The sequence below is a fragment of the Hippoglossus stenolepis genome, chromosome 7, assembly GCF_022539355.2.
Source record: "Hippoglossus stenolepis isolate QCI-W04-F060 chromosome 7, HSTE1.2, whole genome shotgun sequence".
Lineage (NCBI taxonomy): Eukaryota > Metazoa > Chordata > Actinopteri > Pleuronectiformes > Pleuronectidae > Hippoglossus > Hippoglossus stenolepis.
In genome coordinates, this window is record NC_061489.1 from 10,866,171 (window position 1) to 10,888,255 (window position 22,085).

The 22,085-nt window shown below is 40.9% G+C and overlaps 2 protein-coding genes across 11 annotated transcripts; one reads left to right on the top strand and one right to left on the bottom strand.

Moving 5' to 3' along the window:
- The first annotated feature begins 1,825 nt into the window (after window positions 1-1,825).
- gpx3 (glutathione peroxidase 3) lies at window positions 1,826-5,869 on the top strand. Its single transcript, XM_035162186.2, has 5 exons — window positions 1,826-2,101; window positions 3,599-3,749; window positions 3,849-3,966; window positions 4,636-4,735; window positions 5,789-5,869. Exons 1-5 carry the CDS (start codon window positions 1,841-1,843, stop codon window positions 5,867-5,869), a joined length of 711 nt encoding a protein of 236 aa, XP_035018077.2. The 5' UTR covers window positions 1,826-1,840.
- A 423-nt stretch (window positions 5,870-6,292) lies between these two features.
- tnip1 (TNFAIP3 interacting protein 1) lies at window positions 6,293-21,952 on the bottom strand. Of its 10 annotated transcripts, none has more exons than XM_035162397.1 (18): window positions 21,810-21,952; window positions 16,191-16,373; window positions 15,489-15,653; window positions 15,279-15,364; window positions 15,038-15,097; window positions 14,222-14,431; window positions 13,745-13,839; window positions 13,144-13,327; window positions 12,873-12,965; window positions 12,692-12,757; window positions 11,203-11,334; window positions 10,737-10,865; window positions 10,489-10,623; window positions 10,276-10,401; window positions 10,085-10,165; window positions 9,416-9,622; window positions 9,086-9,170; window positions 6,293-7,876 (listed from the first exon to the last, which is right to left on the bottom strand). In XM_035162397.1, exons 2-18 carry the CDS (start codon window positions 16,336-16,338, stop codon window positions 7,731-7,733), a joined length of 2,148 nt encoding a protein of 715 aa, XP_035018288.1. In that variant the 5' UTR covers window positions 16,339-16,373; window positions 21,810-21,952; the 3' UTR covers window positions 6,293-7,730. The 10 variants fall into 10 exon arrangements, with proteins under 10 accessions (XP_035018288.1, XP_035018292.1, XP_035018296.1 ...); XM_035162401.1 differs by lacking the exon at window positions 21,810-21,952 and adding an exon at window positions 17,499-17,644 and having other exon boundaries at window positions 15,510-15,653; XM_035162405.1 differs by lacking the exon at window positions 21,810-21,952 and adding an exon at window positions 17,499-17,644 and having other exon boundaries at window positions 9,416-9,532.
- Between the last annotated feature and the right edge of the window lie 133 nt (window positions 21,953-22,085).

Sequence of the window (22,085 nt, forward strand, 5' to 3'; positions counted from 1 at the left end):
CTTGCTGGTGCGCAGGCGTGGTCCCATCCTCTTGGCCCTGGAATCCGCCAATGATGAGGAGCTGCTCCCAGGTTCGGCCCTCCTTTGATAGTAGCTGGGCAAATCTTCACATTCTGACAGTGTTTGGTTTTGTGGATTAAAAACAAGCCTTGACCCGGCTGAAGCCTTGTGGGTCTTCAGTAGTTTTGCAGATATGGTGTTGTTGTTCACTGGAGTGAGAAATCTTGTGTTCCTGCTTTATCGGCTGTATGTTCTGTGTGCGTAAGCATGTGTGTTTTTCAGACAAGACAGCGCCTTTCCTATCTGCCCTTCAGCTTGATTTCTTTCTAAGGCATAGGTCACAGTGTCTTAATGAGCACAGTGCATTCATGTATGTGTGATGTTGAATAAAGCTAAAGGAATACTGTAATATATAAAAAGGTTTATGTATGAGAACAAGTTTAAGTACAGTGTTATTGTATGCCATGGATTACAGTCCTAACACATAACAAAACATTAATTCTTTCTGTTAAGGTACAAACATGATGCGCGTAAAATCGATCCTTTTCGGGGCTATAGTGTCTAATTATATTATTAAAATCCTAACACTGTCTATATGTGCTGCCAGATCTACTATTTCACCTTTCTGCAGTAATTCTTTAATTGACAGATCCACATCAGCTTCTCTGAAACTGCATCAAGACACAGTAAGGGTCAATTCACACCATGATCTTTTTCTAAATGTATCCAACCTGAAAAGTTAAACTTCTACCAGTAAGGATTTCTAGCAGAAAGCCCTGAAGGCAAACACGTCCCACGCCCCCTAAAGCCAGATCCTCTATTTTGGGCTGTTTTGTTAAGATTCAAAAGACAGACGGAAAAAAGGTCTCAGTGGAAAATAGTGTGCAGTGCCTGTCCAGCTGGAGCGTGACCTCTGATAATGTCATCAGTGACATCAACAAAGTTACGTGTCTGAACTTAAAGAAAATCACGCTAACAGCAGTGCAGCTTCCAGTCGAAGGTATTTTGTATAGTATCCTATAGCGTGTTGTATATTTATGCAGGGGCTGATCTGTTGTGGCAGGAGGATTTTGAACACAGTTAACTATGATCCTTATCCGTGCAAATTCAAGTAAATACAAATATAACAGTAAAAGACAGTTTCATTTTGATATGGATAGTTCTTAAATGCAAACTACCTGTATTTGATGCCGCTCATCTTAGCTGACATTGTGTCAAACGGAATTTGTTCGATATAGCATCTATGTAGCAGCTCCGGTGAATCAGAACATTGGTCAATTCAAACACACTAATATTTAAACTTGAAAATACAGGAATGCAAATATTTGTTTGAAATTTACATGCAAACCAGTTTCTTGAATCCATCCTGTCCCGTAACCTGCATGAGATCTGCTGGGGAAACTTACATAACAGTATATTTTCAAATTGGACACACTCACAGACAGTGTGTGTCTCAGAAGGATATGGAAACACTTTCTGCTTGCTTGCATCGCCCTCTAGTTTTATTTTGTCACCGCATTACCTTGCTGCAAAAGGCTGCACCTTGGTGGGACAATATGTGAACACTGTACAATATATAGTTATGTGGTGTCAACAGGACAGGACAGAGGCCCCTCAGCCACACACAGGTGGATAAGCTCACCTTGGCAACAGCTGATCCCAGAGAGGTGAATACAATTACTTTCTTCTGTCCAGTCTGAATACTGTTGACGCATATTCACAATATAGGTTGAGCACCAGGCAAACACGTCAAACATCAGTTGATGTGAATGCTGTGGAGCTGGAAGATGGGTCTCATGAATTTAGCTTTCCATCCATCTTATACCTGCTATTAGGACAAATGACTCGTTCATCCATTCATTCATGTGTGTCGTGTGCTCGGTTTACGTCAGCAGGGGGCGGCCTCCCTGCCAGCTGTGGCTCGCTCCACCCTCCCCACCCCCACCCCCCCCGCATATTACTTAACGTGCGGGAGACGCGGACACGCAGCCACAGTGAGCGGCCACCGTGTCTGGGGAAGATCGGGATGATGTGGCCCTTCGTACCGCTGCTGCTGCTCGGTCTTCTGCGGCCCCGCACCGCCGGAGCCCTGCTCACACAGGTAGGTGTCCACCTGTTGATGCCCTGTGGTTGATGCCCTATGTTGCCCTTTGGTTGATGCCCTATGTTTGATGCCCGCACACAACACATTGGTTCAGTGTGGATCCAGAGTACGAGCTGAGGTGACATCACTGTTTTCTTCTAACCTGCGCACTGGGAGGATTCATGGTGGAGAATGTGATCTACTTGATCTGAGATGTGACATCAGAACAGTTTTAGAGTCATGGTTTTACATATTTGTTCAAATTAGAGTAGGAAATAATAATATACAACAAAAATGGGCGTGTGTGTTACCTTACTGGGCTCATGGGAAACAAAGCCTGGTCCTACTGAGGCCACAATTAATTTAAGTGGTCCTGGTTAAGGTGAAGGGTAAGATGTGAATTGTGGTTAGGGGGATGAGGTTAGGTATGAAGTGGTTATGGTTAGGGATAGGGTTTTGGTTTGGCTGTACACAATTAATAGAAGTCAATGGAAAGGGTTTTGGGAGTGTGAGGAAATTTGGCTTTTCCTCATTTACCAAAGGGCAGTAGGGTAAGGGTAGGAAATGCATTATGCCAATGAGTGAGTGAGTGAGTGAGTGAGTGAGTGAGTGAGTGTGAGTGTGTGTGTGTGAGTGTGAGTGTGTGTGTGTGTGAGTGAGTGTGTGTGTGTGTGTGTGTGTGTGTGTGTGTGTGTGTGTGTGTGTGTGTGTGTGTGGCCTACTTGTACATATATCTTCGTGAGGACAATTTTGAGAATATCTGAAGATGTGAGGATTTTGGGATCGTCAGGACATTTTGGCCAGTGTCTCTCTCAGGACCAGTAGACATCACAGGCACCAAAACTTGGTCCGGATGAGGCAAAACATCGTTTCTGAGCTCCTGGTTCATTGTCATAGATAATGTAAGCTAAAGATATAGTGGATCTTATTTCTCAGTGTGAACAGATGACTCTGCCTCTGACTCTAGGATAGCAGCGCTCTGCTGTTGACACAGGCCTAGTGTTTTAGTGGGGGCAGATCTCAGTTGTGTAACCATCCGACATGACAACAGAGGTATGAGGTGGAGGAGAGGTGAAAGTGTTGCACCTGCCTCCCACCTTAAGAGCTCATGATCTAAAACACATATACGTTTTTGTTACTTATCATTTCTTACTAATTAATTATACATACAAGTGATACAGTTGTTTTTGTTAAATTTACAATTTACAAATTCTCTGAAAAGAAGTGGGTGACTGAAAAGTTACAAACACACCACTCATGATTAAGCAAATGTGTTAATAGAGAGTAGTCAAATCCATGTAATTCTATTGGTGTGAATCTAAAAGCAAATAATAAACACAGATATCTCCCACAGAATGAGTCCTTATTGAAGGTATTTTGTTTTTCCCACATATCGCAATCGACAAAAGCATAATTTAAGAGCAGAAATACTACACCGCCGAAGAGGTGGAGAACTGTTTTGAATAGTTAAAACAAATATAACCTCCATTGATCTGTGTGTTTGTATACCTCCAGCACTGTGACTCATCCACGGATGACACCATATTCAAATACCAGGCAAAATCCCTGAACGGGAGCCACAATGTGAGCTTTGGCGACTACAGAGGCAGGAGTGTCCTGTTCGTCAATGTGGCGACATACTGAGGTTTAACCTTTCAGTATGTGGGTAAGAATCTGCACCTAATCCACCAGCATCCTAATTGACTTTATGCATGAAAAGGTGGTTCTCCACATGAAGACACTTCACTGCTTCTTCTGTTGTCAGAACTGAATGCACTACAGGAGGAGATGGAACCATATGGACTCACCGTTCTTGGATTTCCCTGCAACCAGTTTGGGAAACAGGAACCGGGACAAAAACATGAGATCCTGCCAGGTTTAAAGTGAGAAACATATCCTTTTTCAGTGCTGGTTATTCTCAGCTCAGCCCAAATGAAATAAATAACGGCAGTCAGGTCAAAGATACGTGTATGTTTTTCCAAAGAAAAATAATATGTGCTTCCATGTACGATATGTAAGTATATAAAAAGCTAACATAAGTGGAAAAAAGCTTGTAGTTGCATGAGGGAACTTGACACATACCTTTTACTTTCAATACTTGAGTACGTATATTTAAAAGCAAGTACTTACTCCAGTAAAAAAGTTGCTTTTACCTTACTTCAGTAACATTCTCCACCACTGCCTAAATCTCAGTCACAAGCTTCTCATAAGACACTACTCATCGTAATGTGATGTAACGTAAGAAGCTTCATAGGTGAATGTACAGAGGAATTTGTAATTAAGGTAAATCCTCGGTCAATCGACAGAGCTTCATTTAATGAGGTAGAAACATCCTTTGGCAATGAGATCAGTTTCTCTAAGCATCTCCTCTCTCTCACACACACACACACAACCATAGAGAATTGATGTCTCAGGTTCCATCGTTCAGAAAAACACACTTTTTGTTCAGAGCGAGGGCTCTGCTCAGCTTGCACTGGGTGTAGGACAGCTGCCAAGCCACAGAGTGCTCTGAGGCACGTCCACTGATAAGCTGCCCTCTCTCTGGATTCCAGACATGTCAGACCAGGCAACGGCTTCATGCCAAACTTCCCGCTGTTCGAGAAGGGGGATGTGAACGGAAGAGACGAACAAGCGGTTTACACATTCCTTAAGGTGAGTTCTGATCTGTTATTATATACATCAATCTAATTTCTCAGCATCTTTCACCAAAGGCAGGGTGCTATTGCAGATTTTGGAACGAGAGAGACTCCTGTGACCATTGACCTGATACGTTTCACTAACCAAGTTAATATTTACTGAATATTTAATAAATATGTTCACACCCTGAACAAACACAGGCAAACCTTGCGTGAGGTATATCCTGTTTTACCTCCACCAAGGAGGTCATGGTTTCATCTGCATCTGTTTTTCATAGTTAGTAGGATTATGCAAAAACTACTGGACAGCTCAATACGAAACCTGGTGGAAGGATGTGTTATGGGTCAGGAAAGAACCGACACAATTTTAGTATGGATCCGGATCAGGGGGCAGAACCAGGATTTCTTTTCACTTTCTTTAACATTGTGAGAGGCTGTTTTTTTGACATTTTTGTAAATTCATGGATCTTGATTGAAAAAAAATCAGGAAAACTTCAGTGGAAATTTCGGTCCAATAAAATTCAGATCCAGAGATGTTAAATGTGGTTTCATAAGGGGAGTGGCGACTGTTGGACCTTGTTTATTTATCATTTAGCAGGATTACAACTGGATGGCTTACCATGAAATCTAGAGGAAGGATGGGTATTTGTTTTGTTTTTTACACTGATTTCCTTGGGAATTATTCATGGATCTTTATTTAAAAAATCTGACACATTTAGGGAACTGATATCTATGGGTGTGTGATACTTGGTGCAGCCTATTTGAGTTTAAGGGGACTGTTGGGCCTTGGCGGAGGTATGTGCTCTACTGAGTGCCATTGTAGATATGACAGCTATTAATAGTTATTGGACTTTGTCTGAGCAAATTAAAATTCTCACTGGGTGTGCTGGTTGCACTTGAAGTAGTTCATTTTACCTTCATATATATGGTAATTTTATAAAATAAAATACATCTTATAAATCAAATTCAGCCTTTTGTCGTGACAGATCAACAGGATGGAGGCTGTTCACATGTCTGTACACTGTGGCTTTGTTGCTCTTGTTATATTCCTGTGCTTTGTGCCACACAGAAATCCTGCCCTCCAGTTGGAGACGACTTCGGGAACCATGCCAGCAGATTGTTCTGGGAGCCTCTGAAGCATTTCACTTAGATCTGATCCATCACAGCAGAATCCTCCATCTGATGTAGAAACTTGTAACGATGTGTGCTGACTTAGTAAAGGTAGAATGTAAAGTTAACAGATTCTGATACACGAAGGTGGCATGTTGAATGAAGAGGAGGCTTGAAAACAGGAATTCTGTGGTGCCTCCTCGGAGCGTGGGGCTCAGGTCAGCTCTTCAGTGCATTCAGGCTGCCCTGCGATCCCACAGCATCATGTCATCTTCTCACCACAGGACCCGTTAGCCATTACTGCCTACATATGAATTACTTTAAATAAATCATCAAGAATAACTCACTGATGTGCAGCGTGCGTTCCTTCTCCAGAAACAACCTTTACACTGCGAGTCTTTCTATCCTACAATAAAAATGGAAAAACAAATATATGGAGATGAATAAGGAGGGTAAACTAATAGACACTTAGAATAGATTTATTAAGCCAGTCAAATACAAAAAGTCTCACATGTGCTTTTGCCAACAGCAAAACAAAAGGGGGCTACAAACCAAGAAAATACAACTGCCAGTAATTACAGCGTACCTTTCAAGGCGCAGGTCTGCTAACGTCTCATGTCAGCTCTCACCCATCAGGAGTTTGTTCCCTGTAACTCAATAGCCAGTTTGATAAAATTAACCCTTTTCCCCCCTCCAAATTCATCTGGACATATTTTGAAGCCTGACTACCTGATATTAATTACTCTGAGGATGGGTCTTCAGTTTGAGATTTAATTTACCATTTTTTTTAAGTAGTAACACAAACATCTCTGTGCTGTCAGGGCTCGTGACAGTGAGCTAAGGCTGTCCTCTGCTGTGACACTAGATCTAGGGCCTCCACCTTCCTGCTGTTTGAGCAGAATCGGAAGGTTTCAGTCCTACCACCCATTCAGTTCACATGAAATATCAGGTATTTGAGGAGGATGGCCATCTCTGCCATCTACAGGTTAGATACTGCGTGTTGGGGCTAAACTGTGGGCGATAGTACAGGATGCAGCGAGATGAGAATGACTATCGGAATGAGCGATCAAATCAATTGTGGTAAAGTACAAGTGTTGTGTTTAATGAGATTAGGTCCATCGGCATGGGGAAAAAAAAGGTTGTGTATGTATTGTGCATTGTGTATTTTGATACAAACATACAATGTCAATAGCTACAATATATTGGGATTACACTAACAACATAGAAAGAACAGCATTACTAAAGACAATGATTTACACTTAGTCAATGCAAATATCAAAACAGAGTTATAAATAAATTATCAAGAATCACAATCATGTTTTTTGGTATGATAAGATCAAAAATTAATTTCCCCCAAATATTTGTATTTCAACAACCACTTTTGAACAGTTACACATAAGGGACAGTTCTATTACATCGATGGTACTGAAGAAATCTTCATAAATCAATCAACATTCACGTCGTTAATTCTATGATTCAATGTACCTATATAATCATTCATTGTTGGAATTAGTATATGTAGTATTACTGGGGAATGGCTTCCTGTAACCCCACAAGTAACAAACTAAGTGTCAAGTCGTTACAGATTTGCAGGGAGACAATCACATAGGTATATTTCCTGGAAAAAAAAAAAAAATAACAGAGCAATGATAATTATTCAAACCTATTTAACAAATGACTTCAGATCCTGAAAAAAACAAACAGAAAAGATCAAAATAATATTTCATTCAGAATAGCGAAGTGTTTCACAAATAGCCTTATAAAACGCAAGTATAAACAACATTACAATAGGATATCTACAGTTCAGTAGGAAAATTATAGATCAAATCACACCTTGTCAACTCAAAAACAAACTGATTTCATGCTACTACCCAGATCAATCAGTTGGGTACGGTGATGCTTTAGTGCTTTCCAGGGTCGATGTTTTGTCGCTCCCTTTTTCCAAATCCTGCTCCCCCTGCTGCGGCTGCTGCTGCGGCTGCTGCTGCTGCTGCTGCTGTGGATGCTGCTGCTGCTGCTGCTGCCGAGGCTGCTGCTGCTGACTGATCTACAGATACATAAAGAAAAAAGACCATTAGATCATTACAGTCAAAACATTTTTGCTGCGCCAAGCTTTTCAAATTAAATACAGTAGAAACGGCCAGTGTGGTGTAATTTAATGATTCAGAAATATACAAAAAACTTCAACACTATGCATAAAGTAGGCAGCCATGCCAATATTATGTGTTTTTATTAGTGGCATCAAATCCTTTGTGCCAATGACCTCGATTGTCATCACTACACTACAAAAAACACAAACTGTAATTAGGACACATCACTGTACTGAGAAACTACGGATTGAATCGATCAAATTTGAACAGTACAACTGTCCTTACTGATGAAATCCCAATTACACACTAATTAGTTATTGAAATGTAAAATAAACAAAAGATAATTTTTTTACAGGAAAATAAGCAGCCATGTTTTGACCATAACACTATTGCACACTTTTTGATAGTTTGCCTTCAGCCCCAAAATAAATTAATCCACCCCTGCTCTGAGTGATTGGAAACTGTGAATTTCTGATACTTCCGATGATGCTCAGATCAAATGTGTGTGTGTGTGTGTGTGTGTGAGACTTCCTGCATGGTGCTGGAATGTGAGCGAGAGATGCTCATTTCACACACAGGCTCTAATAGAGAGGACAGGGAATAGTGAGATGCATCATGGACACATGTTTGAAATTTAATTGTTGAGCTAAAATGTGCGTGATAACTTTCATGTAGCAACAATAAATAGGAAATCTGCTTTCCTAATTTCTCCAGTATCCAGAGACGAACTAATAATAACAGTGTATTGATGCTATTGTTTTTGATTATTTAATCCCAGCAGACATCGTCCTGATGTCATAATACTGCATTATCAGGTATTTATCCACAGCTTTTAAAAGTTTGAGTTATTTTTGCTAAAAAGTACAGCGCCCAGCTATTGTGTGAAATATACAGTATTTAGCCTTTTCACTAAATGTCACTATATATTTGTGATTTATATATAAATTCATCTTCATAATGGGCTTTTGTTTGAGAGTCACATACGCTCTAGTGAAATCAAAGTATTGCGAGATGGATCTCAACTATTACTACATTGTTGGTTCTAATGGAATTTGGCAAAATACAATCTGACCAGCCTCAACCTTTGAGCAGTGAAACTGAGTCCCAACATTTTGATTTTGAACAAACTAAGCATTAAATATTGTACTCGTGTTTCTGTACTATACCTGCATTCTCTGGTGGTGGTCTTGAACTCTCTCCAACTGCTCTGGTCCCTCGGGGCTGTGGGAATGATGACTGCCACGGAAAACCCTGACCAGAGACAAAGCATCACCTTACACAGTGTCCTCATTCATTTTAACCAGCAGCCCTTGACTTTGCTATAACCCAACAATTGTATTGAACGTGGCTGGAGTGAGCTGCAGTATGACCTAATTATATCTGCTCGCTGTTCGAACAGATAAGGGGAGTAGCGAAAGAGAAAAAAAAGAGCCTTGTTTCCTGTGAACAAGAGTCACTCCAGAGACAGAGACAGAGGGGCCTTAGAGGACCCTTACCGGGGTAACAGGCTGGAAGTCTCGTACAGGGGGCGGTGCTGCTGCGGCTGCGCCTGCTGCATTGGGCATCCGGGTAGGGAAGTGTATGGGCCAGCCCTCAAGGCCCTGCGGTCCCACCTGCACAAAGGGACCACAGTAGGGAGGGCTCAGCGGGCCGTTCACTGAGCCTGACGTGGGGTCTGAGGTACGTCTTTTCTGCTGCTGCCCCTACGAGGGATCATAAGTACACACGTGATCCCCAAATCAGTGCACGGCTGCTACTCTCAGCGAGCACAGCAGCCCTGTGACCTTCAACCCTACTGCCGCTGCCTCCCTCTGGGGAGAGTAAATGTTCCACCTGCTGATCCCGAATGCACTGACAAACATGCTAGCTGGAGTGAGGCTCTTGTCCTGGAGTATTGATTCAGTATTGATTGAACTAAATACAGTCAACATCTAAGTGACTGCATTCTGCCACAAGGGGGTGCTACTGTGCAACTTTTACCACAACACCCATCCTTCTGCAAAACGCTTCCCAAAGGCTTAGAGAGGCAACTTTCTTTGAATGCACTGGCCCTGACTGAAAGCACAGCCAAACATAGCACCTATCCACACTGACAGCACAGCTTCAGTCACCATTTCACTATGTCTGCACAATTACCAGGCTCAGACCTGAGCTAGAGCAAGTACCTGTTTGTGATGCATCTGCAGTCTCTCCAGTTTACATCTCTCTGTGCGTTCTCTCTGACACTCATTCTGTGCCTGATGAAGCTGAACAACACAAACACAACGCACAAAAAAGTTAAAAAACAGTGTAAAAGGGTGGTTACAACTTAATCTTTCCTGAATATGCCACTTTATACTGTAAACACATATCTTACCTGATTGGTCAAATTCGTAATCTGACCCTGGAGTCTCTCAACTTGTCGCCTCAGATCCTCTTTTTCCTCATTCATTCGCTCTCTGTCACTCCTCTCTTTTCTGAAGTCTTCTTCAAAGATCTTCACCTGAAATACAAAACAGCGATTAAAAGTCATTGAGGACATGCACATGCAGTTCCAACAGAAGTATGTACGACTTGTTGCACGTCTAACCTGCTCTTTTAGTACAGCAATTTGAGTGAGCAGTTCCTGTTTCTTCAGGTTATTGGCTGGGTCTGCAAAGTTAGCCTGGCCAGGCGGTTGTTGAGAGGACGAAGGGGATTTTAGGTTTAAGGCCTCCTCTAGAGCCTGACGTAACACAGACAGAAAGAAATATTATGTATAATGAAATGTAAAAAGAGAAGTTTAAAGAAATGTCTCCATTCCTGATTGCTCCTTATTTATATCTCTTCCTCACTCACCCGATTGAGACGCTGGATCTCCTTCTCCTGGTACTCTCTCTGTTTGCTGAGGGGCAGCAGCTGATCCTGCAGGTAGCGAATCTTCTGCTTCAGCTCAGTGGTCTCGGAGTTGAGACACTCCTTTTCCCCCTGAAACACCGAGGACATTTTCAATAAAAGTTTAGCAAGTTAGCCAAACCAGCCCACTGTAGAATCTCTACCCTGTCCGTCGACATGGTTCTTTGGTGTCTGAGCTTGGCAGTTTCTTCTCTGCCAGATTGTCAACAAATGCACTTGTGCACAGCCGTGTGCATGGGAATGCACAGACCGCAACTAGTATTTCAACAGTGAATAACACATCCCACCTGTAGGGGGAGGCCAGGTACAGCCAGGGGCGAATTTTTGAGTATTCTGGAACATGTTTTTTCTTCTGTGTTTGCTGGCTTTAAAACGTTTACACCTGCGTATTGTGGCCTTGTATTCTCACCTGTACGTTTTCTATCTTGGACTTGGCTAGCAGCAGCTTCTTGTCATAGTCGCGCTGCCTCTGCTCTCGCTCGGCCTCCAGCTCAAGCACAGTTTTCTGGGACTCCGCCAGCCGTTGTCTGAGATCTGTGATCTAGGGAACAATGTTAAGTATTTAGTTGAGGACAGCATTTACCTAATCCACAAATCACAAGTGTAAGATGCAATTCTCGTAAGCACACACCCAAAAAAAAAGTGATTCAGTGATATCAAGTCTCTGGTAAAGACAAACATCAGCGGGTGCATGTGTATATCACCCTCAAACAATTTGTTATCGTATCCTAAAAAAAGCCACAGCAACAAGGACGTATTTGCAAACAAACAGTTTTGTTTTTGTGTTAATACGAACAAACCTACTGACGCAAATGCATATATCTAGTGTTCTGTGGTTCAAAGCCGGCACGATGTCCCTGCCTCAACAAAGGCGTGAATGTAGGCTTGTTCATGATTGTGGGTGTGCACAGACATAGGTGTGTGAGTATGCGAGTGTGAGAGTGTGTGTACATTTGTGTCTCTGCTGCCCCCTGATTGCACCACAACAGGAAGTCAGCGGGTACCAGAGAGGTGAGGGGAATTCTGGCTCTGAAGTGTGACGGGCCTTGTGGTTAAGTATGCTCAGATAGTGAGCTATTGCAAGGCTGTACCTTTTCCACTGGACAGGCACAGAGAAAGCATGCACACACATGCACGTACACAAACATACACATACACCACACAGCTGCCTCATTGCCAACTCATACATCAGTCATTTAATCTCAAAAAGGTCTCAACTCTAACAGCAGAAAAAATATATAATAAATATTCCATTGATGTCAAAATGCTACAACTATTATTTTAAAGTTGGGTGGCAAAGTACTTTTTTTCTGTATAGCTTTCGGTAAAGTTGACCTACATTATTTTATGACCTAATTTTTAAAGATAGATTTTATTATATAAATTAGGTTTATCGAAACTTTTACATAATTGTATAGATAACAGTAGCAATCGTAGGGACATAATTATTTAAAGTAATATTAAATAAATTTAGTTAACAGGACACAAGGTGAACAAAGACATCTGCAGCGGCTGAAATGATTTCAGGGGAAGACTGTAACAGATTAAAAGCAGCCTATTCCAAACTCATACATTATTTATCCCGAGCAAGGACATTTTTATGGGCAAGACAGAATAAAAGCACCCAGACATGTGAAAGAAGAGCACTGTACATATTTTAAAAATAAAAAGGAGACATGAATACTTGGTGGATCACCCTGAACCGATGCCTTTTTTACAAAATGGAACAAACATGTTACACTTTTAGTTGTGATCTTTGACACAATAAAAAAAGAAAATGTTTTTCAAAGGAATTCGGAGAGAAAGTATTCACTCTCCTACAGGGGTTCTATATCAGTCAAGGACACATCTGGGTCTACCCACACCATTCATAAAAAGCAGTAAAGTCATTACTGTACCTTCTGCTCAAACTGTGACTTCATGGAGTTCCACTGAATGTCCCACTGCTTGTTCACCTCCAGTACCTGTCAGCGGCACCAGAAAGTGAAACAAATGACACTCAGCCTATAGGAAACTAATACACACACAGAGACTTTCCCCTATGGCAAAAGAGGATGATCACTAAGGGCAAAGACTCACATCCTTTCTCTGCTTCTCCAAAAGCTTGATCTTCTTTTCGTAAACCTCGACATCACAAGGTTTACTCTGGGTTTTCTCTGTGGCTTTTCCACTCTGGGGACAAAGAAAACATACATGTAAACAGAAAAATTCATCAAGAGAACATCACTGAATGTATTTCCAAAAGGAGAAAAAATACAGCAATAAAAAAAAGTAATTGTATGTAAAACGGACAGTTTTATTTACATGAATGTATAATAATGATATTAATCTGCTGCATTATTTTAACTACCTTCTGTGGTGTGGCAGCCTCCATCTTAGGTCGCACAGCAGCAGATTCCTCCTTCACCGGCTCCTCTTTGGCCTCTGGAGCTTCAGTATCAGATGTTACAGCAGATGATGATGCTGCTCCTCCTGCGGCTGCTGATGCTGCTGCTCCTCCTGTGACGAGCTCCTTAAGTTTCTGGTTCTCCTGTCTGAAGCAGCAAGGAAATGAAAACGATAGTACATGTGAACAATGACCCTTACGAGAGCTGGCTGTAGTGTTGGGACAGTAACAGGATGAACTTTGGGAAGAACCTAAAACTCGCGTGGGTAGAGTGATGCCAAAAGAAAGGATTGGAGTCACCCCCCTTAATCAAAAGTAAAAGTGTGGTCATCAACATCCTTGACACAACTGATTGAAACAACATTCATGAGAAACTGAATTCTCCAATAGTTTAAAAATGACCAGAGGAATGAGATACAAGTGTCTGTATTGTTTAGTTACTTTGTAAGAAATAAATAGATATTAGATATTTTTGTTCTTTATGATTTTACTAACAATTAAGTTTCTGCTCTGGAAGAAGCAAAACAAAAACAAGTCAAATTAATAGGAGAGGTAAAACGTTCACCTCAGGTGGTCCAAGTCTTGATTCCTAACATGATGGTCATCCTCCATTTTCTTTCGAAGGTCATTGTTTTCTTGTCTGAGCTGCTCACAGAGAGTCTGTAAAACAAACACAAGGATCACCATATTTAACACCATTCTGTATAATAATATCGATAACAACAACTTCTCTCCTATATGCCCTCATAGAGCCAAAATCAACTGCCCATAACATAATGGTGCAATGTAAAATGAACTGATATTAGACTGCTGTATACGAGTAAAGTTCGCAAAAAATACAAAACTTGGGAGGAATTACTTCCCATGTCTACGCCTCAAAATGTATAATTTAGTCCTATAATCTTTATTATCATTCCACAAACTGACAAAAATAATTTTGAAAAAGTTCAGATAAGAGGTTTTGAAAAGAAAGACAAAAATAATAAAGTTTACATTTTTTTAATGTGTTTTACTTATCTCATACAGTCGCTGTGTTACATACCTGTAGGAGGGAGGTCCTCTGTTCATTCTTTTGGACCTTTGAGGAGAGATGGTGAAACTCCACAGCCATGCGGCCGAGGTGAGCCAACAGCTGGTTCGGGTTGGACTCCTCTGCGAATATGCTGAAGGAGCTCTCTAGTCTCTTCAGCTGGCTCGCTAGCTCGATGTTCTCCTGAGGCAGGGGGGGGATTACTCCCGTCACTGGCCCGGCCTGGAGTAAAACCACACAGGTAAACAGTCGGTCCTTCCTCTTTAGCTGAGGGCAAGCTTACAATTACACTTCAACCAGTCCGGGGAAGTAAGACCGACAGACTAATTTTGTTTCTATGAAAAGCCGCCACTGATATATCTTGAAATTCAAACCAGTTTGTCCTGTTGGATTTAAAGTTGGCCCTCAGACTACAGTCTACTTATTACCTCAAAACAGTGGTTGTGATAAAAGGGTTAACAAAATATATAAAAACCGTGTCAAGTATACAATTCCAAATGAAATGACAAACTAGTACTATTAGTTTTGCCAACACGTGAGCCAGAAACCTTCTGGTACTGTTTCCTATTAACACATCCCCTAGGATGTCTGTGTGAATCAGCTGTGTAATTCTATTCAGTTATAATCCCGGACTTTCCCACCGCTGACTCAGGCTGGAGCTATCAGTATTGAGATTGTTGGTGAGTCAGCGCACCAAGGATATGTTCTCATTATGGAGCAAATATCTGAACAGTTAAATATTTTTTTGGAACCACAAAAACAGGACTTCCTGTGGTTCTCTGAAAAATTATTTATCTTATTTTGTGCCAAAAAAAGTCATGTACGTACTGTCAAGGCATCTGGAGTCTTCCCCTCTATATTCACTGCGTCAAACTCTGATAAGACCTCCTGGAAAGACCAGAAAGTATATATGTAGCCCCCTAGTACATGCAGTGTCCACACAGTAACTGATTCAATAAACTTGCAAGAATAAATTAAACATTTAGTTGAGAGCTGCCAATACTAAATACTAATATTTACAGTTGTTTCTGCCTCAAACAAAAGCTCTCACACAGAACAATGTACTTACATTGGGCTTCTCAGGCTGCAAGGTCTTCCCTAAACAGTTTGTCTGCTCCTCCTTCTGCTCTGCAGTGGCGTGTAAACAGGGTTTACCTGCAACAAACCAAAGCCTTAATCCAAGTTACAGTAAAGTAGAATAGTGTTGTAATATGGATACAATACTGTACAGATTAATAATCCACACATATGAAAATACGTTTGCAAATTACATCTTTACCATCAAGTCTGTGGAACCTACTCTGTGTCTCGGTTTGGACCGCCCCTCCCGTACACAGACTGGCAGCGAAGCTGGAGGACTTCAGGGCTTCATTATCTCTCACAAGTTCCTCCACTCGCTGCCGAAGCTTCGATGCCTCCGACTGAGACTCTTCCAGCAAATCTCCTGCAAGTTTCAGAGAAAGCTTGTCTCTGTCCAGCAACATTTATTTTGTCAACACAGCATGAGCAGTCATTGAACAGAAGTTTGGTGGGAAATTACTGGCAAGTAGCTCTGCCTTGGTGAATGACAAAAGGAGCAAGTAGCTTGGTCACATCATTGGCACGCATGCTTTTCAACACACTGCCAAACAAGATCCAGTTTTACTAGATTCCTCTTCATTTACTGTCGAATGCGCTCCCTTCCGCATTTTTATACTTCGTCTATGAACTCATTATGTCATCTGTCGTTGTTATTGAGGATTTATTGTATGTTGTCCTCCCTAAACAATATTTAATTTAGCGCTGCAACAATTGCAGATTGAATACAGTTCTCTGTAGTTTACAAACAATAATGAAGAAATCAATGTCCGTGTCTGTCAGATCTGGGAAATAAAATCCTCAGGAGTTAAGACAAACAACAGATGTTCAACGCCAAAGAAGAGCAGGAAATAAACCCCATGTCCAGAGCGTTTGGGTAACTCTGCTGTTTTTGGGAACCCACCTAAGCTCTTAAGTCCCTTCATCCTTTCCCTCAGTATGCTGTTCTCCTCCAGTAGCTGTCGATAGCTGCTTCCACCTCCGGCCTCCTCTCTGGCCTTGACCTCACTCCCACCTGGATCATAGATGCGGTATGGGCCTTTCCCTTCCATCGCCGTTGCTCACTTCCTAAACATGGTCCTCTGAACTGTGAGGGGGGAAAAAAGACAGTTATTTAGAACTCGATTTTTTACTACGCGGAAGATTCAAAAGCATGACAAACACAAATAAATGAGACGCTGACCTTTACAGAAAATAGCGCTAATAGTAAGGTCTATAAACATAGAGGACCGGAATCGTGTGCCTACAATCCTTGGTGACAAGAGACGAAGCTACAGAAACAACATATTTTCGAAAACAAACAATCACAATTGAATCCCAGATTAAAGACACACCTCCTGATAGTGGCAATATGAAAGCACGAGAGGATCAAATATCAAAACGCAATTATTCATACAGAGGGAGGTGACAGCTGAACAGAAGCACTGTCTGAACAGTATGAAGACAAAAAACTTGCACACATTACCTCTTCATTCTCATGATCCTACACTAGAAACCCCTTCAAACAGTAGCTGACAGCCTAGGAGTAACACAACCACACAGAAACACAGCAGAGGGTGTTAATGATAGGTTTTGTTTTGCAGATTAAATAAATGTCATCTCGTGAGACGTCCCACTGTAGCTGCTACACCCACTCTGTCTCAGCTTACAATATCCAACTGCTAAACTAGCGCCGAAGCTAAATGGAGAAAAAAAAACCATGGAATCAAATGAAACAAAACAAACATAGGCAGCTGTGCGAGGACAAAAGCAGCAACATCCCTCCCCCCCCTGCCAGAGAGGAACATATGGCAGCAATGTGCTAACGTGTGTCAAAGCTAACATATGACAACAGCACCTCCGAGAGCGGAGGAAAAGGGCACAAAAGCAGGGGAGAGGAAAGTCAAACGTCAGGTGAACCACGCTAACGGACACCGAGCCGCCCCGCCGGAGTCCAACGCAGCCCAATCCAGCTAATGATAGCTACCTTGATTGGCTGGAGAAGGCTAATATTAGTTTTCGCTGTTGTCATGCAAATCGCTAGCAACATCCTCGTTAGCTGCGGGCTAGCTAACGCTGGATGACAGTGCGGGACCGGGAGCCGCCGCCTCGCTCCTCTCGCTTACTCCGCCAAAAAGAAAGGACGCCTCGTGTAGCGCCGCGGCGAGACGGCCCGGGAGCGGAGCGGAGCGGCGGAGCGCGGAACAAAGAGGGGGTCTTTGGGGCTGGGTACCTTTCTGCTGGCGGTGGCCTCTCGTCTCTCACATCTAATGCGGAAGTGCTGCTGCTCTGTACTGTAACCTGGGAAATTCCACCTCGCAACGTTTGATGTAAACAGCGCGCGGACTGACAGCGGCGCGGGCCAATCGGCAGGCGGCGCTCCGTCAGCGGGAGCCAATGGGAGTGATGTAAACACCGGAGCGAGACGCCGCACGTACTCACACACACACGCACACACGCACGCGCGCGCACACACACACACACACACACACACACACACACACAGAGAACTGAGTTTAACTATAAGCGTCCTCACATCGTGGTGTTTACGATGTGTGAGTAAATACTTCTATACAAGGATTTCATTTAACACAAGGTCATTCAGGTGAGTCGGTCAAATTAAAATAACGGTATAAAGTTAGTCTTGTTTTAAACCATAGCCTGTTTAAATTTAACCACGTATCTCTCCTTTTAACTCTACAACACCCCCTCCACCCCCAGTTCTAAAAAAAAACCCAGTCATTTTCTCTGAAAGACTTTATGCTTCATTGATAAATGTAGAGTAGGGGCTGTTGTGGGGGGTTTCTGGGATTGCATCACATGTTTCCTCTGAACTGCGATGACTGTTGAGGCCCCAGGTCAAGTTACAGTGAACTTCTGAAGTCCACACCATAAGTTCACTGGAAACATTTGGTCTAAGAGTGGAGAGATGTGATGTTCACTTTGTGAATGGGGCTGCAACTAATTATTATTTTCATTGTTGATTTGTCTGACGTCAAGTTCAAGTTTCAAGTTGTATTGGTCATATGCAGTAAACACAGGGCCAAGTACAATGAAAGGTGTCAGACAAGAAGAAACCGGTCAGCTCAGCGGTGACATAGTTAAATTAAAAATAAAGCAAGGTAGATAGAGCTCACTATAAAAATGTCTTAACTAAAACTTTATACATTTAAAGGTGCAGTGTGACATGTGTTGCAAATGAAGTAACAACTTTAACTGGATGGAGTGTGTGTGAATACGTATTGCACACGTGTATGTATAGTTATTGCTACGTGTGGGTATCAGTTGTTTCCCGTATTGAGGAGAACAGATGTGCAGAGGGTTCTTAGTTATGAGTTGACTGCGAGTTTAGGACCCTGACGGCCTGATGGTAGAAAGTGTTCTTAAGTCTAGTGGTGCGTGCAGTCCTGCCAGATGGTGACAGAGTGAACATTCTGCGTGCTGGATGGCTGTGGTCCTAGATGATGCTGTCACTTTCTCAATGAATCCTTTTTCTTTTTGTCTGACATCACTTTTCTCAATGAATCAAATTTTTTTTTGTTGCATAATATGAGAAAATTGTGAAAAATGTGAATCAGACTTTATTCAAGCTCAGGCCCAACAAACAGTCATAACAGTCAAAGGTAGTTAGTTTAATACCACAGAAGACAAAAATAAATCAAGTAAATAGTATTATCTGCGAGGGTGATTCTAAAAATAATCTCTTTAAAAAAATACTTGTGAAATTAAACAAGTATCAAAATAGTTTCAGATTCATTTTAAGATAAAACAAATTAAGTTGAGGGGGAACTTTGCTGTGTTACGGCAGCAAAGTGGATGGCAAAAAGTAGAAAACATCAAAACAAACAACAAAAACTAAATAATAAGAAGACATGCAATACAAACATAATGTATGTATACAAATAGAAATACAAACAATTATTTAAGAGAATTATAAAAATGGCAAAAAATCGAAAATGTACAGGATTGCACAAGAAGAAAAAGCTCAAAAGTGAGTGAGAGCTGCTGCAACAGGCTGCTACTGATTAAACATCACCTCGGTAGGATTTTATGTGATTTTGTCTTTTTAATCAATGAATAATTTCAGCTGTAATTGTGATGTGGTTAATATTAGCTGGGATTTAGTCTGTAGCTTTCCAGCTTTTGAAGTCTGCTTTAATTATTATAATTATAAAACAATATGTTCAATTGTTAATTCCTTAGTTTTTTACTATTAATTATTATTTGTTTCTTAATATATTAGTATATTGATATGTTTGTTAATAAGTATATTTATAGAAAATGTGGTGTTCCACCTGCGCTCTGTGAACACAATTCTAGGCCTTAGTGTCCACATTCTATTTTTACTTCAGACCACACACCTCAATACTAACCTAGTCAAATGAAAAAAAGAAAATCACACATTGTGGCTAAAATGTAACATAATCAATAAAATATTTGATTTACCGGCTACCAGTGTATTTCCTGTATTAAACTCTGAGCTATACAAAAGCAGTCATGTTATCTAAACTAAATGTAGATGAAAACATAAATGTTTTCATCTACATTCAACACATGCCATGTTAGATTTACATTTACAAGTTCATGTTTGTGACGTTTTTGATGGTTTTACAGGCCTAACATTTCTCAGAAGCTGTAGATTCCTGACGCTATTTGAGATAATGTTTGTCATATAAAATATATGCTGTGTTTTATTTGTTTGACACACAGGTTAAGAGGTGTTAGTTTAAGAATAGTATGTCACACACAGTATAATAATATAACAGTACGTCTGAGTAAATTGACAGAATTTATTACAGGCCCTGACTTAAAAAACATAAATCATTTAGGGCAATAGTGACATCTTGTGGGAATTAACAGACGAGAGATCTTTGGCCATACCTCTTCCTCATGGAGTTACAACGACCATATCTCAGTCAAATACAAGCACTGAATAATTCATTAATTGGGACCACATACCACACACACAAGTTGCTGAGTTTAGGCAAGTTTCTATAATGGGTCACAACAACTATTTTGAATACCCAAACAGCTTACATGAATCACAAGTTAATACAAGTTGAGACAAACAATCACCCTCCATAATGATTTTCATTCGGCATCAGCCTTAGAAACATACAGGATGGGATTCACAATAAACATAAACTAATCAGAATCACACTGGTGTTTTCTCTTTATGTAGCCACCAGTATACTACTTCCTGTATGTGCACAGTAATACTGAACTACTAACGTACAACTAACACTAACTGCTGTCCTAGAAAAAACAGCTTAGTAACAACTTTCAAATGTTTGTAAAATAATGTTATCATACTACTAATTTGTTTCTTTAACCCAATGAATGAGAAAACAAGTGAGAGTGGGTTGGTAGAGGATCTGTAATGTGCTGTGTGTGCTTTAGTAAACATATTCCTGTTTTAAAAGGTATACAATATATTTTTCGTATACTAAAATACTGCTTAAACGTATTTAGATTCAAGTGATGAGTTACATGAATCAAATATAACCACTCACGACAATTGACAATAACGTGTATGACCATATAGTGTGGCCCAGTGACCACAACAATCTGGTAAAATGTCTTCTACAGAAGTTGCTGCATGAAAAGCTGAACCTGAGGATACAGGAAATGTCAGCTATCCTTTAGTTCTAAGGGCAGCAAACCTTGCATTTATTTTCTCATCTTACCTACTTAAAAAAAAAAACCCGGTTTCAAGAATTTGCCTCACAGCACAAAGACATAAGAGTGAGCAGATGACATGTGAGAGACGGCAATTATCAGACTGAAGCACACACTGTTGCAAGCCTGCACGTCACCCTGCAGAGACACATGTCCAGTCTGCAGCTGATAATCATTAGCTGTGAGCTACTTAATTCAAAATGTGCTTTTGTTTGCCAACCACTGACTCCAACTGTCCTCTCGTCTTCTTTAAACCAGGGACATCATCGCGGCAAAATCTCTAATAACAAGTAAAAAACATCAGGCAATGCACATGCTTCAGGTTTAACTCTAACAGGCTCTTTGCAGCCTTTTTTAACAGCAAATCTAAAACCCAGATACCAAGAAACCTGTAATAGTACATTTCTCCCAGGATCATGTCTAATTTATAATGATGATATAAATACAGTCTTTAAAACCTCCATTTTGTGTTATTTTAGTTGATTTTTCATAGATAGGTAACATTTCAATGGGTTGTGATCTTATGGTTTGCTATAATGACAAATATATTTAACATAAAAATACAGAAATATTGATCCAGTTTAAAAAGACATAATATAATAAACAGAAAAACACCCCCTAAGGATTAAATGTCAACTAGTTGAGTTTTTTTAATGCATATAGAGCAGAAATCTATATTTTCCCTGTGCTACATTTGGCATCCATGTTATGCTCCAAACAGGAAAACACAAATTTCAGTGACATCACAAAAATGCTCATAACCTACTTTGTATCTTAAGAAGACAATGCCATAAACAACGATAACACGTCGAATATGTTCTGTGGCTGCATCTCAAAATGTTAAAACAAATAAACAACAACTCACCCACACAGCCTGTGTCGGAGAGGCACTTTTTAAGGAAACTGGTGAATCGGGGGGGAAGCATTTCACTGTGAGGCTCGGGGAATTCCCATAACCCAGTAAAATGGCCTGTACTGTATAGTCTGAACAGAACCCGGTGTGTGTGTCCGACTTAGCGGTTCCTTCGTGCACCAACAACACGACTCATGGAAAAATAATTAATAACAAGTCAACATTGTATCTGTATGTTATAATCTGGACATCAGCTTGCAGTATGTACACCACACTGCATACAGCAGA

Excerpts from the sequence above, each read along its gene's own strand:
- tnip1 (XM_035162397.1), bottom strand. The coding sequence starts at position 16,338 with ATGGAAGGGAAAGGCCCATACCGCATCTATGATCCAGGTGGGAGTGAG. Across the intron at positions 15,365-15,488 it reads TAGGTTCCACAGACTTGATG|GTAAACCCTGTTTACACGCC; the intron begins GTAAAGATGTAA and ends GGTTTGTTGCAG. Across the intron at positions 10,624-10,736 it reads AGATCCAGCGTCTCAATCGG|GCTCTAGAGGAGGCCTTAAA; the intron begins GTGAGTGAGGAA and ends GTGTTACGTCAG.